An 18,077-nucleotide genomic window follows, 5' to 3' on the forward strand; every position below is an offset into this window, starting at 1 on the left:
TTCTCTTTGTTGCCCAAGGAATTACCATGAACAAGTTTGGTGGCCACGCGGTCACCAACTGTAGAAAATGTGTGAAATTCTTATGGCTGCCACTGAAGTCCTTAAACAACACTTATCCCTGAACCACTGTGTTTTAAGTTTGGATCTTCAGAGGTTTCTAAGGTGAGCTTCGTATAGATGTTAGGAGGACTAGTTCACCATCACTTCATTGATCCATTTTTTAAATATTTTTTTTGTTTTATCAATCTAAATATATGATTTTTGTTACTAATAAATCCTCATAGACTTTAATACAGGGGTGCCCAAAAGGTCGATCGCGATCGACCAGTAGATCACGAAGGCAATGCAAGTCAATCGTGGAGCCCATCCCTGCTTCCCGACGGTGTAAGGACAACAGAAGCGCTGGGCCCACCAGCCTTCCCCCTCCTGGAACTTCCTCTCTGGTAAATCATTTTGATTTGGTTATTTTAAAAGTAGCTCGCAAGCCAATAAAGTGTGGGCACCCGTGCTTTAATACTTATGTCCTGCCAATACTGAAGTTCTGCCATGATGCCTCAGTCATCATTTGAAAACAGATATTTGCACCCACTGTCCTGATCTCATCCTCCACCTTTTTCTTTGGACATGGAGCACTGGAGAAGCTGCTTGATCTGAGTCCTCAGCTCCCCGACCCTCTCCTGTATGTCGTTCCCCACAGCCTGGTTGTCTGTCTGCTCCAGTTCCACCAGGATGGAGCGGAGGGCATCTGCATTCTTCACAGACTCCATTTGCTCAGGGTCGGCCTTAATCTCCTCCACCCAGTCCAGGTAGGCCTGCAGGAGACCCATGTCATCCACAAAACTACTGATAATTTTCAGGCCTGGCTTCCTCTGGCACAGCTCGATCAGCTGGCGCTTGCCAGCCTTGCTAAATTTGTTGCCCACGATGCTGGGGACAAAAGAAATATGGACACAAATGTGAATGTAAGGCTGTTTTTCACCTTGCCAGTAATCAGAGAAAACATTAGAAATGTGCATTTGTTATGCATGTTCAGTTCATTAGCATGCCTTAAATATGTGTATGGGCATAATCAAAAACAATGTCTAAGTTTCTTTTTGGCCTAAGGCCCTAGGCGCACAAAGTAGGCAGCAGAGAACTATCCAGTCTCGAAAAAAATGTCCAAAATATGTTTTGGTTTTTTTTCGAGAATGGCCTACCTGTACGTTCAGCAGTTTAATTGCTCAGACCGCCACTACATGTATGCTTCCTGACCAAAAAAATCACCCAAATCCCAAATGCCCAAAACAAGAACTTTTAGGCAAAGGAAGGGCAAGCCCTTCACCTAAAAGCACAATTCTCTAACTGGCATTTGTCATAAACAACGCCGAATAGAACCATCCCATCCTGTCCCCCTCCCCCTACAACGATCACGGCAGGAGAGATGCCCAGCTCCTCTTGCCAGACACCACACCAACCCCCCTGCTGGACCGCCCAGCCCATCCCTCCTGCTGGTGAAGAGCGTGATGTGTCAGGGGGTGCGGGCAGGTGGCGGCAGGAGAGATTAGGCATCTCTCCTGCCACAATCATTTCGAGTGCAGGGGGATAGGTTGCCTGGGCTGCTGAGCTGATCACGGCAGCCACGATCAGCTCTGCATCCCGATCCAGAACTTATGCCTGTTTTGACTTCATCTAAGTCAAAATGTATAAGTTCCGTCTGGCAACCTGTCAAAATGGTTTTTGTTATGGCTGCTTGATGACTTAAGTCTAGGTCAGCCCACATCCCACCCACCTCCCACTCTATCCATTCCTCCAAAAACGCCCCTTTTTACTCTCGGCGTACAACAGCACTGAAAAGGCCTAAGCTGGTTTTAGATATGTGTAAAACCAGTTTTGATTATCGGTTCTTAGATGACCTGTCTTTTTGATCAGCCAAGTACCGACTTAGGCTGGTTTTTGGACTTAAAAAAAAATTATTATGATGAGCCCTTTGGAGTCCAACCACATAGAGCAGGGGTGCCCACACTTTTCGGGCTTGCGAGCTACTTTTAAAATGACCAAATCAAAATGATCTACCAACAATAACATTTTTTAAAAACCACAAAGCACACTGTACACAGAGAAAATGTTAATTATCATTTATATTCCGGGGTTTTTTCAAAGAGAACTCTATGCACTGTCACCTCAGTAACAATCGCACAAAAATAGACAAATATAGCCCCTCTCTTTTTACTAAACCACGATAGAAGTTTTTAGTGCTGGGAGCTGCGCTTAATGCCCCGCACTGCTCTTAACGCTCATAGGCTCCCTGTGCTATAAACCGCTATTGCGGTTTAGTAAAAGGGGGCCATAGTGCAAAATATAGACAGTAGATATAAATTCTCAATTCTTCTGACTGTGCATCCAATATTTCTTCCCTTCTTTCAGCCTATATGTTTCCTCTCCTCCAGACTTCATTCCCTCCCCAAACTTTTTCTTCCTCTCTCCCTTCCCTTTCTTTCTCTCTCTTTTCATGCCTCCTTTCCTTCCTACTCAACGCCATGGCCTGGCATCTCTCTCCTTTCCTTCTATCTCTTCCTCCCCTGCCATGCTCTGGCATCTCCTCTCCTTCCTTTCTCTCTGGTCTAGCATCTGTCTCCTTAATTTCCTTTCCCTCCCCCCATGTCCTGGCATCTTTCTGCTCTCCTTCTCTTCTATCTCTCCCTCCCCCTCCATTATCTGGCATTTTCTCTCCTTCCTTGCCTCTGGTCTGGCATTTGTCTCCTTCCATGGTCTGGTTTCTCTTTTCCTTCCCTTCTCTCAGAAGCCCGTGGCATTTACTGTGCTTCTGCTGCCACCTCAATGTTTGGTAGCCAGGCTGGAGGTAAAGGGCGGCATCACCCCACACGTTACAATGTCCAGTTTGGACCTCTCAGACTTGCCGGCTAGTGGCCAAGCAATATAGATGCATTATAATATTTTTTGTTTTATTTTTAAACCTTACTTGCCCTGCCTTCTAGAGAAGCCCCAGTGAAGGAACGGGACACAGCCACTTTCCTTCTCAGGCTCTGGAGATGCTGGAGCGGGAGAGGGTGACAGAAAAGTATGTGGGGAGAACGGCACTCACCCATTTATGTTCAGCAGTGCTCTCCTCGGGGGCGGACATGAGCGGAAACTTTTCACAGGGAGGAAAGGCGACGCTCAGAGCATGACTGCCACGTCCTGCCCCTGCTCCTTTGGCAGTCCAGATACTTGCCGCTGTGGCCGCACGAGACGCGTTTGCAGCTGCACCAGCTACCAAAAGTGTCGCGCCCCAAGGCCGGAGTTTGTAGGGCGAGTCATTCCTGTTTCGGAACACGCATTGTTAGAGGAACTGAACCCAGACGGGGGGCGGGCTCTAACACTGCGTGCACCGGCTTCCCTTCTCTTCTGAAACAGGAATGACATAACTTCCTGTTTCGGAGAAGGGAAGCCAGCGCACGCAGTGTTAGAGCCTCGCAGCCTGAGTTCAGTTCACTTGTAGGCAAGTGGGCAGTGAGTGAGTGGAAGGGAGGGAAGCTGTCTTCACCAGGCAGTTGGGGAGCGGAAGGCTGATCGGCGGGTAGATTTTGAAGGCAATGCGAGTCTATCACGGAGCCCGCAATCGACCTATTGGGCACCCCTGACATAGAGAACTTCACTCCATATCTACTTTAGCTAATTTAAATCTTCTTTCTCATATCCATATACAGTACACCCCCAATATTCATGAGGGTTCCGTTCCAGGACCCCCCCGCGAATATTGAAAAACCGTGAATACGGGACAACAAGGAGCTGGAGGATGCTCCCTGCCTGGTGCCGCTGCCCCACACCCTGAGGCTCCGAGACACGGACTCGGAGCGCTTCAGCTTGATCCCGGACGGGTTGGATTCTATCACTCCGGGCTGCCCTTCAGATCTGGAGCACTCGCCGGTCATCGCTTCCCCACAGGTGCCCAAGAGCGACCCCCTGCAAGCCGCCAGTGCTCTACGTGCAGCTGCATGGGGAAAGCGCCTGCCGGCTAGAACCACACAAGCGGCCACTGCAGATCCAGAATGACTACCTGCTGCAGTTGGGCTTCAGGGACCACGGCCGGGTGCAGGAGGAGGGCATGGAGGCCTGATTTAGGTGGTTTTTCATCTGGGGAGGCACGATAGGGCAGCTGGAGTGTCAGAGAGTGAAAGAAATCACTTGCGGTATGCTCCGACTAAAGTCAGGCTTCACCAATCAGGAGCTGCTTTGACACATAGCTCCTGATTGGTGAAGCCCGACTTCAGCACAGGAAGTCCCTGTCGGAGAATACCGCAAATGACTGGGACTGCGAACTGCGAACCACGAATGACCGGGGGAACACTGTACAATCAATTAAACCAGCTTTCAAATTGTTCTAGACATGACCTCAGTGGCTGTTCTCGAACAGTGTATTTCATGTAAAGTTTGAGCTTACTATAGCAAGCCTCCTCATTGGTCACCCTTTACTTTACTCCAAGCAAGGCCGGATTTTCCTATAGGCTAACTAGGCTAACTAGGCTTCAGCCTAGGGCCTCAAGATCCGTGTCACATTTCTTATAAAGGTTAGTACCAATAACAACATGTTTTATTTAACATATTGATATATATCACAGTAATGATGTATTTTATTATCTCGCATGTAATTTACAAACTTAAAATGGGAGGTGAAAGGGCCTCATAAGTGGAATAGCCTAGGGCCTCTTTTCATCTAAATCCGGCCCTGACTCCAAGTATTATAACTTCATGCATTCAATAACTTATCTTAGTCAACAGACTCTATGGAACTTCTTTCAGCAGACTGTATGGAACTTAGGTCAGGATTCTCAAAAACCCGCATTAAAAAGCGACGGTCTGTTAACACAGCAGTTTTGATAGTGAATTGAAAAAAAAGTGAGACATTCTTTAAAAATCACGCATGCAAATGAGGTCGGTGGACAGCAGCAAAGATTAGCTGAATTTGCATGTGCCCATCGTCCCAGGTCCAGAAATCACACCAGACTCTTCCAATGAGCCACTGGACTAACAATCTAGTCTTTTAAAAGATCTAGTTACCCACCACCTCTCCAGGCAGTCTCTACCAACTCACGTCATGATCCGGAGAGTGGAGTTCTTCAGTAGGCAAGGCAGCATGTTGTCGAGGCCTCTGTCTGTGATACCAGTGATGTCCATGTAGAGCTCCTCCAAGGTGCTGTTGAACTGAAGAGCTTCCCAAAGACTTCGTACCCCCTCAGAGCCAATGCAGTTGCCACACATCCTTTAAAACACAAATACAACAATTTATTGTGATTTATTAACTGTCTTTTTTTCATGAAGAGATTCATCCAAAGTAGTTTACAATACATTGAATAGTAATCAGGTACCCTTAAGTATTTTCTATATCTGTCCCATCAGGCTCACAATCTGTGGTACCTGGGGCAATAGAGGGATAAGTGACTTGCCCAGAATCACAAGAAGCAGGCTGGGATTGAACTCACAATCTCAGGGTATTAAGAAAGCAGCTCTAATCACTTTTTGTTCAAATTTTACTTTCGTTTCTGGGCCTCGCCATTACTCCTGTCTCGCAGAAGTGCTTCATTTTATTTTAGCTTCTTCATGGACAAGGTTCATCTATATTTATTTTTATACCATTGAGTGAATACTGAACTGAACCCCTGAAGAAGGCTTTTTGCCGAAACACGGACCGGGTAGAGCCTGTACGATACTACACATCAGTTATTCATGAAGTGGAGATGATTTTATTTTGGATTTATACTTTTATCTGACTCGTCATAATAAACGCCTTGTCAAGATCATTGCATTCCACAGTCTTTTATTCTTTTGTGCTTCTAACCACTAGACTACAATGTAGCCAAACAGGAGGAAAATGCAGAAACATTATGGCCAACAGCATTGCTTTGGTTCCATGTACCTGACACACCCTGCAAGTAGGGTAGGATTAAAGCACAGATAATCTAGGAATATGACAAGGGCCCAAACATTTAGGAAGAACCCTCTCAGATGTGAAATTCAATAGGTCCCGAGGCAGATATTTGCCCTGATTAATCAAATACTAGCAGAAAGAAATGTTGGAGGAAAGGGGACCAGAACCAGCACTGCCTTTAGAAGTCTGTCTGATGGTGTGGATAACGAGGAAGAAACTGAAATGGTCCAGAATTTGGCAGCTAAGATTTAATGCTAAGAAATGCAGGGTCATACATTTATGATCCAAAAACTTGAGGGAACAGCACAGTTTAGGGGGTGAAGAGCTTTTGTGCACAAAAGGAGCAGGACATGGGTGTGATTGTATGATCTTAAGGTGTTCAAACAGGTAGAAAAGGTGATGGCGAAAGATAAAAAGATGTTTGGGTGGATAGGGAGAGGAATGGCCAGTAGAAAATAAGGATGTGATGATGCCCCTGTATAAGATTCTAGTGAGACTTCATTTAGAATATTAAACTGGAGATAGCACTTCCAAAAATATATTAAATGGGATGGAGTTGGTCCAGAAAGTGGCTACTAAAATGGCCACTGGTCTTCACAAAGTGTATGGGAACACTTAATATGTTGTGACTGGGCAAGGGCTGGATTGGATTGTGCTGGGCCTGTGCCAGGGTCACACAAACCTCGGCCGAGCGGAAGGCAAGGTAAGTGAGGTGGCTGGGCAAGCAACAATAAAGAAAAGTACAGCAATAAACTGTCCAATGTGGCTTTTATTTTACCTCTTGGTTTCTCAGTGCTCACTGTTCCTCTTGTGAAGATAGTGCCAGTGCCTGTTGCCTGCTGGTTCCATACTGGAGAGATTTACTTCCTTCAGTAGTTTGAAAAACTCTGAGAGCTTGTGGCTGCCTCCCTAGCTTGAAAGACACACCTTTTTCTCAGTCACTCTAGCTTGATTAGTCCTAGACACAGCTGAAGCACTAGGCCTTCTGTGTTGGTTGCAGCTGGGATATCAGCAAGACTCACTCTAGCCCTGAGATTGGTCATTGTAGTGCCATCACTTCCTTGAGGTTTATTATCTAAAGGTAATTTCTTTCTTTGCAAGGCTCTAGGAGTAGGTATGGGCAGTGGTGTACCAAGGGGGTGGGGGGGGACCACCCCAGGTGCATGCCCTAGGAAGGTGCACAGCCGGCCAAATATGGGTCCGGAACCTCCCGCTCTACTGTGCAACAGGACCTGCACCTCAGCACGGCTGCTGGTCTACCCCCTCCAACGTACTTGCTCTGGAGTAGAGTTGGCAGCCGCGCTGAGGTGCAGGAAGGTCCCACGATGACTACATCTGTTAGCTCTGCTCCAGAAGAAGTAAGTTACATCGGAGGGGGTGGACCCAGCAGACGTAGGGAGTTGCGGCAAGATCCTGCAATGATTGCGGCTGCCGGGTCCATGCCCTCCAATGTAACTTACTTCTTCCAGAGTAGAGCTAGCAGTTGCAGTCATCAGGGGATCTTGCTGCAAGAAGGGAGAGAAAGGAGCAGGACTGCTGGTATAGGTGGAGAGAGAGAAAGAGGGCAGGGTGGTATGGAAGGGTGGTGCTGATGGAATTGGTGTGCAGGAAAAGGGGAGAGAGACATAAGGGGGAAGGATACTAGATAGAATTGGATTGGAGGGAAAGATAGGGGGAAGATGCTGATAGAAATGGGGGAAGAGAGAGACAAGGGTAGATGCTGATTGAAGAGGGGTGGATGGAGAGAGAAAGGGCAGACATTGGATGGTAGTGGGGAGGGTAGAGGGGGAACCTATGCTGGTTAGAAGTGCAGATTGAAGAGATAAGGGAGCAGATGCAGGAAGGAAATGGGGAGGAGAGAAAGAGGGGAGTAGACGCTGGATGGAAGTAGACAGAGAGGAGAAGGTACTGGATGGAAGGGGTAGAGAAAGAGGGCACATGATGGAAGTAGGGGATAAATAAAAGGAGGGCACATGATGGGGGGGAAAAGGATTGAGTTAGTGAAATACTGAAGGGGTGAGGGAAAGAGGTGGCGAGCTGTAGGTAGACAGTGAAAAAGGAAATTTATGACAGGGTAGTAAGAACATAATCTAAACAGATGCAGAAAATAAATTGAAAAGGAAAATGAGGGAAAAAAGGAAAGGGATTACAGAGGAAAGGAGAGGAGAGAGATGCCAGATCAATGGGGGTGAAGGAAGAGATGGAAGGGGGAGGCATACAGTGTCTGGAAGAAGCATAGAAGGAGAGAAGATGCCATATAGGGGAAGAGAGAAGGCAGACAGTGGATGGAAGGAAGAGTGTAACAAGAAGATGAGGAAAGCAGAAACCAGAGAAGACAAAAGGTAGAAAAAAAAATTCTATTTATTTTTTGCTTTAGGACGCATGTGTCACTATTTCTGTGGTGTTTCATTGTATGCAGAGTCCAGCTTCTTGGTGGTTCAAGTTAACCTTTGTCTACGTATTTCTATTTTATCCCCCCTTTTACAAAACTGTGGAGCATTTTTTAGTGCCAGCCATGGTGGAGCCATGGTGGTAGCTCTGATGCTCAGAATTCAATGAGCATCTGAGCTGTTACCACCATGGCTAAAAACTGCACTACAGTTTTGTAAAAGGGGGAGGGGTTAGTTTGTGATTACATCCTAGGCAAAGGTGTTTTCTGTGTTCTGTGTGTTCGTAAGACATGGTTTTCTGTTAGGACTGACTGTGCAGGATTGATCTATACTAGTCTGGCTTGTTTAGTTTTACAATGGGTATGTTGATATTGTACTGCTCACTTCAGTATGTAAGATGCTGCCTTTTCCTAGGTACACTCTTATGTGACATTTGGATTGTTACTAAAAATCATGTTTTTCAAACAGATTGGGGGGAGGGTTCAAAAAATGATGGGCCCCGGGTGTCACATATGCTAGGTATGCCACTGGGTATTGGGGTGGTTGCTGGGAACACTTGTGCTAAGCCCCCAACCCTAGCCTTAGCCTCTGGGCACTGCAGATATTCTTCAGAGTTCACAGGGCTCTCCCTGTGACAATGTATACTTTTAGAAGATAAGTGAGAGAAGGGAGATATTTAAATATTTACATGGCAAAAATGCACCAGAGGAGAATCTCTATCAATTGAAAAGAAACCTTAGAATGAGGGGGCCTGGGATGAAGGTGAAAAGGGATAGTCTCAGAAGCAACCTGAGGAAATACTATTTTATGAAGAGTGGTAAATTCAAGGAGGCTTCCGATGGAGGTGGTGAGATGAAAACTTTATTTGAATTTAAGAAAGCTTGAGACAAATATATTGGATCTGTAAGGGAGAAGAAGGGATAGAGGGCATGGATAGGCAGACTAGATCGGCCATATGATTTTTATCTGCCTTCATTTTTCTCTTTTTATAGGCTTGTAGTTTAATACTCTAGGAAAATAGGAATTAGGAGGCAGCATTCAGTCCCTAGAGGAAGGAACCTCCAGCCATTGCTCCATGGTGATGCCAACTGACCAGATGAAGGGTGCAAGTGGACTTCTTGAGAAGGAGCTCTGACCTTAATAAATAAGTGGCTCTGGGCTAGCCCTGATATTACAGAATAGAGGAAAGAGCCTAGGTGTTTGACATTGATGGTTCATGGCTGATTCTGATTGAGCTGGAAACCCCAAAGAGCAGGAAACCACTACTGGTTAAAAATAAATAGGATAAAAAATGAAAGAAACCAGGGACAAATCCACAAATGAAATGGGGGCAAAACCAGACTTGTCCCTCATGATATGGAGACATCTAATGACCATACCAGAAGTCTATTAAACCTCAATGCTGCCCTGCGCATCAAATTAACATTCAAATTGGGGACTATCAGTTTGTGCATGTTTAGGTGGAATCTCAAATTTCAGTGTGAATCACAGGATATTACAGTTTTAGGTGTGATAAGTGTCTCCCTAGAGGAGTGTGCTTACAAAGAAAATGGAAGTTGCTTACTGCATCCAACATACACCAAGGAGATAGCTTCACAAATCCATCTTGCAACAGAAGCTTTAGAGGTTGACTTCCCTAAATGGCTAAAATTAGTCAACACAAAAAGAGATGATCCGAATGACAAAAGGAGATTTGTCACTTCCAGGTACCAGATAAGAATTCTGTGGGCATCCAGCAAGGTTACACCTTATCTCTTTTCTTTGAGCCCATTGAATGAAAAGTGGGTAGCCAAACCTCCTGATTCACATGGAAGACAGAAACAACCTTTGGAATGAAAGAAGGTACCGTGCATAGGGAAACATATGCCTCAATAAATCAGAGTAAAAGTTTCCTGCATGACAGGGCCTGCAGCTTCAACACTCTTCTTGCTGAGGAAATAGCCACCAGCCTGAAGAGCGTCTGGCTACCCTGAAACATTGCCTGGAAACTGGAAATGCTCTCTACGTGGAAGAGACCATTGAACTCTGGTGTAAATATTGAGAGCCTTGAAAGGAGTCCCAACAAGTCCCGCCAGGGACCTGCAGTCTAGTGTCAGGGAGGAACCTAGACTGCTACTCCACCATGTAGGCCATGAGATCATCCAGGCCCTTCCCAAACAGTATCTGACCCTTAAAGGGTAGCCAACTTAATGTGGCAAAGGGTAGCCAACTGAGTGTGGCTATAGATGCAGAGTCTCCAGCCCACTGTCAAATTCAGAACATTCTGCAGGCCAAGATAGAGAAGGATGATACCTTACTCATAACCCTAAAGATGTTTTAGAAAGCATCTGCTACATAATACACCGCAATAACAGAAACTGGGGGTAGGCATCCTCCTCCTCTGAAGGAGCCTGATACAGGAGAGTATGGCAGGTACAAGCCACGAAAGATGCTGCTACCACTGCTTTCAGTCTCAATGCCAGTATTTCAGATTTTTTAAGTGCCAAGTCCAGCCTGCAGTCCTGTACATCTTTAAGAACTACCCTGCTCTCACTGGGCAGGGAACTGCGGCAGGTGACTTGCACTACCAAGGAATCTACCTTAAGCAACACAAAAAGTACCTAGAACTCCTGAGCTTGTGAGTACAACTTAAGATATGGTCCTTGCCACTTGCAGGGGACCCTCTGGAACATCCCACTGCTTTGTCAGCATCATGGTAATATCTGGATAAGAAGGAAAGCAGGTAGACTGTGGCTTAGCGCTGTTCATGACCATTTTCTGAATAGCAGCAGTCTGAGGAAAATCTAATTTTAGAATTTGCAAGGATTCTGCAATAACCTCTAGCAAAGCTACTGGCTTGAAAAGACAACACGCCGCCGAGTTCTCCCATTGATCCAAGAGCATCAGAGACTCCCACTCCAGAGACCCCCTGTGGGACCTGCCATCCTCCAGGGCCAAGGAATCATTGTGGTGGAGTAAGGGTATCAAATCTGACCCCCAAATCATTCCAGTCTCCCTCTGACTGGACCTCAGGTTCCAGAGACTGCACAGCCCTGGGAGGCTGAATTGGCTGAGAGGGAAGAGAAACCCCCTGAGATAAAGAAGTGGAGCCAGATGGACCCTGATACACCTATTCAAAGCATATATGGGCTGATGGAGAACCAGACTTTTTCCATAGGTGTAGAGATTTCCTCATTTTTTTAGTTCATATCTCCTAATTTCTTTTTCTTGGATCCCTTCTTTTCTTTATTTCAGTGCTAAAAGGAATTGGTAACCGTAAGTTGTATTATTTTCCCTTTTAAGCATTTACTTATTTTTCCTTTGCTGTTCAAATTGTTTGTGATTTAATGTAATTCTGAAAATCAATTAAATAATTTTTTTTTTAAAAAAAAAAGGAGGGCCTAAAAAAGCACTAGCAAAGGGGTAGCAAGGCATTTATTTGGAGTGAGGGGTGAGGCACTTTCCATCCCTTGCTTTCCTATGGTAATATGGAACTGGAAAAATTCTACCTTAGAAATATGCTTATTAAAACCTTTATCTTATACCAGTATTGGGTTAGGATTCTTCTGAAACTAGTAAGATCATTAATTACACTATATATGATCCCTTTGCAGAATGTGCAATACCTCACTTATCTTCCGGAAAGGAAAAACATCATAAGTTATTTATAACTTAGGTAGTGACCAGTTTTGAGTCTGTCATGTGATTAGTCTATTCAAGCCTTCATTGTCTCTTTACCCATTGCCTCTCCTTTAGGAAAAACCCACTTCATAATCAGCTTTGTTTCTGGCACAGCTGTCTCTATGGCTAACTCCTCTAGCTCTGAGATTTCAAAGCAAACCACCTCTGTCCCACTTTTGACACTTATATTTGAGTTTATATTTCTGTTGGATCCTCCGTCCTCCCAGCTCACAGAGATCCCGGTCCTAGGGTCCCACTGACTTGCAAATTTCCTGCGACTGAGAAGAAATATAGTTCTTAGTTCAATCTCACTGCCCCAAATCTATCATGCCAAAACAAGCAGTGGATACTGTTGAGAGGGCTTCTGCCTCATCACAACATGCTTTCCTTTTTTAATGGATTATTTTAGGGTAATAAAGGCAGTTCATGTTGACATATATGACTTTTACAACATAAAAGGTAGCTTGGCTGAATCATACAAAAATGATATTAACAGGATACCTTGTGTCATTTTGACTTGTGTACATAGGCATCGGAATGGGGGGGGGACACCACAGGAGCCGTGGCCTCCCCCCAAATTGGCCCCAGCTCCCTTCCTTCCCTCCCTCCTGCGGCTGAGCCTCATGGACTGTGGACCAGGATTGAGGCTGTCTTCATCGGCTTCCCTCTCAGCGTCCTCCAGATTCCCCCCTAGTCTCACCTTTAAAGCTAATTATGGAAGTCTGCAGAGTGAACCTAGCAGGCTGCCATCAATCTCCGCAGCAAGTTACCTCTGCTGTGGTCTTGCCCCTGATGTCAGAGGAGGGGTGGGACCGCGGCAGACTGCGCAGACTGACAGCAGCCTGTTAGGTTCACTCTGCAAGTTGCCGTAATTAGCTTGTTGGTCCTCGATAAGCGGCGGTGGCGGCAGCAATCACAGCGCAGAAGACGATCTCGCTGGTGCGGGAAGCAGCGGAGGTAAGGCCCTGCTCATCAAGAGGGCCCTGACGGGATGGGGATTGCCAGAGACGCTGGATCTGGACACCGGGGGCAGGGACAGAAAAGGACCTTGAGGAGGGGCAGAAAAGCAGACTTGAATGGAAGATATGGCAGATGCTGGACGAGGGGGTAGAGAGGGGAAACACCCTGAACCGAGGAGAGAGAGAGATGCCAGGCCCTGGGGAGGGGGAAGACAAAGAGAGTGAGAGAGACAGAAAGACCTGGATCAAAGGTGGGAGGACAGAGGGAGAAACCTGAAACAAAGGGGAGGCAGAAGAGAGAGGGGCAGATGTTGGACTTGGGGGTGTATAGAGGGAAGAGACTGCAGAGAGGTGGAAAGATTCTGGACCAGGGAGGGAGGATGGAAGAAGAGAGAGAGAGAAGCAGAGAAAGGCCTGGAAGAAAAAAAGAACAAAGGCTAGACATGGGGGAGGGGGGGTTGTAAGCAGAAGAAAGACAGAGAGAGAGAGAGGCCTGAACCAAAGGGGAAAGATAGGAGGCAGATGCTGGACTATGGGAGATGCAGACAGAAAAGACAGAAGGGGAGAGACCCTGAGGAGGAACAGAGAGATGCAAGATCATAACAGAGGAGGGAGAGAGAGGGAGACATGCTGCCAATAGGGGTGGAAGAGAGAGGAAGAAAAGTTGGACTCATGGAGAGACCGAGAGAGATGTTGGTTGGGGAAGGGAATGAGGTCCGGAGGGGAGGAAGCATGCAAGAGGCAGAAAGAAAAAAATGTTAGATGCACAGTCAGAAGGAAGTCCAACCAGAAACTAATTAAATCACCAGACAACAAAGGTAGGGGAACTAATTTTATTTTCAATTTAGTGATTGAATTGTGCCAGTTTTGGGAATTTATATCTGCTGTCTATATTTTGTACTGTGGGGTTATCTGTGTTCTGGTAGGAATGAATGTTGAGAAGCATACGTACAGCGTGCTTTGTGTAGTTTAATTTTGTGGTTAACCATTATAAACTAAACTAAACTAAACTAAAAACTTAGCTTTGTATACCAGGTCTTCAACCAGAAAGGAGCTCGACTCGGTTAACAGTAACTAAAAAAAATACTGAAAAAAATAATAATCAGAAAATATTAATATGACTGGTTTCAGAAGTGTTTGGCAAATAAAATCGTTTTTAAAGATTTACAAAAAAGTTAAAAAGGAACAGGACCCCTTAAAATAAGAGGAAGTTTGTTCCATAGTTGAGAAAATTTGAAAACCAAGGATTGACTGAAATTCTTGACTCCTTTGATTCCTTTCACTGAAGAAAATGAGAGTTTGAATAGTTGGGTGCCTCTTGCATAGGAGAATCTATAAACATTCCATAATAAAGGGACAAGAGGGATGAAAATACCATATAAAATTTTAAAAGTAATACATGCACATTTAACGTGAATCCTGAGATAGACCGGAAACCAGTAAAAGTTTAAAAGCAAAGGAGACACATGGTCAAATTTACTTTTTCCAAAAATGAATTTTGCAGCAGTATTTTGTAACAGTTGAAGTCTTTGAAGGCAGGTCTTTGTTATGCCAAATAGATAGCATTACAGTAAACTAGCCAGGATAATATGATAGATTGGACCAGAACAGAGAACTGTTGTTGGTGAAAAAGGTTTCTGACATTCAAAGGCTAAAAAAGCACTTCTTGACAAGAGAGTTTATTTGATCCATTATGTATTGTTAATATTATGTATATATATGAAAAATGAATGGAAAAATAGTATTACAATTAGTACTATTATGGGGGCGGGGTCTGAGGCAGAGATTGGATGGGGTCTGGGGCAGAGCTTGTGGACCCCCCTCAAACAAAAAAGCATTCCACTGCCTATGTTTGCCTAGATCAATTTCTTGGCTGAAGTTAAGACAGTGGAAGGGAAAGTGGAAGCATTCCTGGATGATGGTGTGAAAAAGGGTGCTGATATACTGAAGGCTTTAGCACTTGGCACCAAGGCTGTGTTCGTAGGAAGGCCCATCATCTGGTGATTGACATACCAGGCAAGTATAGTCATAATTTTTGAAATTTAAATATCAGGTCCATTTTGTATCTAAGAGGCAAATCATTATTACATTGCATTAACATTTGTAGTCCGCCAAAGCCCTTAGGAGTTCATGGCAGATCATAATAAATTCAACAGACCCAGTTGAACATAGCATACTGCCAAATTCCTTAAAATGCAATAAACACTAATCAGTTTCAAAATAGAAATTTCATAAATAAAAATGTTTTTAAAAGCTTCCTAAAAACCATATAACAAACTTCTGATCTAATTAAAAACAGTAAATCATTCCAGATTAGAGATACCTAATAATAAAAAGAGAAATCCTCTATTTGTTATTCCCATTGTTTAGGGAGAAAGGAATCAACACTCTGCAGTATTTTGTCAGTGGAGTTTTTTTCTTGACCTATGACTGTTAAGGTCCACTATAAGCTCATTCACATTTGTTGTGTCTGTTTTAGTGGTGGATCCTAAGCCAAGTGTGGCTTTAACTAAGGTTTTTATCTCCACTGCTGCTTTAATATACTCAGATTTTGATTCCATTTTTTTGCCCTATCTTCGGAAGAGAGTAGAATTTAATAACTGGGTATTATTTGCTCTTCCTTCTCTGGATACCTTTTGTTATAATAAAAAGATACATTTCATTGCGTAATTGACCTAATATGTTTTGGAGAGGGACAATGAAGGTAAAACTTCTTCCCTCAAGCATATCTTGATCTACCTACTGATAAGGAGACCGCGTGGAGGCAGGCAGAGCAGGCGGTAGCTGAGGAGGAGAGAGCTGGGAGAGAGGTAGGCAAGCAGGAGGAAGCAGGACACGGTGGGAACGAGGAGCGGGTAGCGGCGAGAGTTAGCTCCGCCCACCCGCACCGCGTCATCACCAGCGTCGGCGCCGGACTCCCTTAACAGGAAGGGAGCCAGCGGCGCGAAGAACTTAGCTAGACCGCGTGGAGGCAGGCAGAGCAGGCGGTAGCTGAGGAGGAGAGAGCTGGGAGAGAGGTAGGCAAGCAGGAGGAAGCAGGACACGGTGGGAACGAGGAGCGGGTAGCGGCGAGAGTTAGCTCCGCCCACCCGCACCGCGTCATCACCAGCGTCGGCGCCGGACTCCCTTAACAGGAAGGGAGCCAGCGGCGCGAAGAACTTAGCTAGACCGCGTGGAGGCAGGCAGAGCAGGCGGTAGCTGAGGAGGAGAGAGCTGGGAGAGAGGTAGGCAAGCAGGAGGAAGCAGGACACGGTGGGAACGAGGAGCGGGTAGCGGCGAGAGTTAGCTCCGCCCACCCGCACCGCGTCATCACCAGCGTCGGCGCCGGACTCCCTTAACAGGAAGGGAGCCAGCGGCGCGAAGAACTTAGCTAGACCGCGTGGAGGCAGGCAGAGCAGGCGGTAGCTGAGGAGGAGAGAGCTGGGAGAGAGGTAGGCAAGCAGGAGGAAGCAGGACACGGTGGGAACGAGGAGCGGGTAGCGGCGAGAGTTAGCTCCGCCCACCCGCACCGCGTCATCACCAGCGTCGGCGCCGGACTCCCTTAACAGGAAGGGAGCCAGCGGCGCGAAGAACTTAGCTAGACCGCGTGGAGGCAGGCAGAGCAGGCGGTAGCTGAGGAGGAGAGAGCTGGGAGAGAGGTAGGCAAGCAGGAGGAAGCAGGACACGGTGGGAACGAGGAGCGGGTAGCGGCGAGAGTTAGCTCCGCCCACCCGCACCGCGTCATCACCAGCGTCGGCGCCGGACTCCCTTAACAGGAAGGGAGCCAGCGGCGCGAAGAACTTAGCTAGACCGCGTGGAGGCAGGCAGAGCAGGCGGTAGCTGAGGAGGAGAGAGCTGGGAGAGAGGTAGGCAAGCAGGAGGAAGCAGGACACGGTGGGAACGAGGAGCGGGTAGCGGCGAGAGTTAGCTCCGCCCACCCGCACCGCGTCATCACCAGCGTCGGCGCCGGACTCCCTTAACAGGAAGGGAGCCAGCGGCGCGAAGAACTTAGCTAGACCGCGTGGAGGCAGGCAGAGCAGGCGGTAGCTGAGGAGGAGAGAGCTGGGAGAGAGGTAGGCAAGCAGGAGGAAGCAGGACACGGTGGGAACGAGGAGCGGGTAGCGGCGAGAGTTAGCTCCGCCCACCCGCACCGCGTCATCACCAGCGTCGGCGCCGGACTCCCTTAACAGGAAGGGAGCCAGCGGCGCACAGCCGTTCGGCGCGCGGCGAAGGCGAGCGGCAAAGGCGCTCGCCTTAGCGAGAGCGCCTTTGCAAAGAGCCGTAAGAAGAGCCAGACCGCTACACCCTAGAACACAAGGAGAGGCAGCACGGTAAGTGGTAGCAGGCACACAGGGAAAGGGTAACAAGGGCACAGGAGGAAAGCCGCATACAGACAAGAGAAGCAAGAGGGACAGAAGGCACTGAAGACAGGAAAACAGGTAGGTCCAGGGAGGCCGCACCCACACAAAACAAAAGAGTAGCGACAGACACAGAGGGCATAGAAGTGTAGCAGTAAGAACAGAAGACAGATAAAGGACAGGCACAGAGAGCACAAGAGTGTAGCAGTAAGAACAGAAGACAGATAAAAGAGACAAACCCAAGAGGTAACAGGGGGAACTCACAAAAGCTGAAGGCAGTGGTGGAGGGTTAAGAAAAGACAAACTCAAGCAAAAAGGTTCTGACAGGCAGAGAGGGCTACGAAGAACAGGACAGGCGGAAGGAAGCAGAGGACAAAGAGGATCAAGAAGAGCCAGGATCAAGAGTGAGTGCGCAAGCAAAGAGCATACAAACCTCTAGAAGGCGGACAAGCATGGAAGCTGAAGGAGCCCAGGGATTGAGCTTCCCAGTGTTCTGCACGGACTGCCACATGTACGACTATCTCCCCTCGGGGAGACAGTTGTATGTGTGCGGACGATGTCAGGAACTGAAGAGCTTGAAGAGTGAGGTCAGTCACCTGAAGCACAGGATCCAGGAACTAGAGGGACTCTACATCTCAGAAGACCCATTCCTGACAGCCGATTACCCAACGAGAGAGAGGCACTTCAAGGAACAGGTCAAGGAACTTGAGAAGTTCATTGAGGATGCCTACAGGAGAGTAGAAGAAGAACCCGAGCATAGCACGCACAAGGAGGATGAGCTGAGCGAAGGACACGAGCTATCCGACATGAACGAGGAAGGATCCCA

At 46.8% G+C, this 18,077-nt stretch overlaps 1 protein-coding gene across 5 annotated transcripts in view; it reads right to left on the reverse strand.

The window, feature by feature from the left end:
• Positions 1 to 236: 236 nt before the first annotated feature.
• The window catches only part of LOC117345671 (NLR family CARD domain-containing protein 3-like), a 113,808-nt gene continuing 95,967 nt past the window's right edge, over positions 237 to 18,077 (reverse strand). For all 5 annotated transcript variants that reach the window (XM_033914658.1, XM_033914654.1, XM_033914659.1 and 2 more), the window contains 2 exons: positions 5,072 to 5,239; positions 237 to 927 (listed from right to left, as the gene is read on the reverse strand). In XM_033914658.1, coding sequence (XP_033770549.1) covers positions 600 to 927; positions 5,072 to 5,239 — 496 coding nt within the window. In that variant the 3' untranslated portion in view covers positions 237 to 599. The remainder of the gene's footprint in view (positions 928 to 5,071; positions 5,240 to 18,077) is intronic.

This window comes from Geotrypetes seraphini, chromosome 11 (assembly GCF_902459505.1).
Source record: "Geotrypetes seraphini chromosome 11, aGeoSer1.1, whole genome shotgun sequence".
NCBI classification, from domain to species: domain Eukaryota; kingdom Metazoa; phylum Chordata; class Amphibia; order Gymnophiona; family Dermophiidae; genus Geotrypetes; species Geotrypetes seraphini.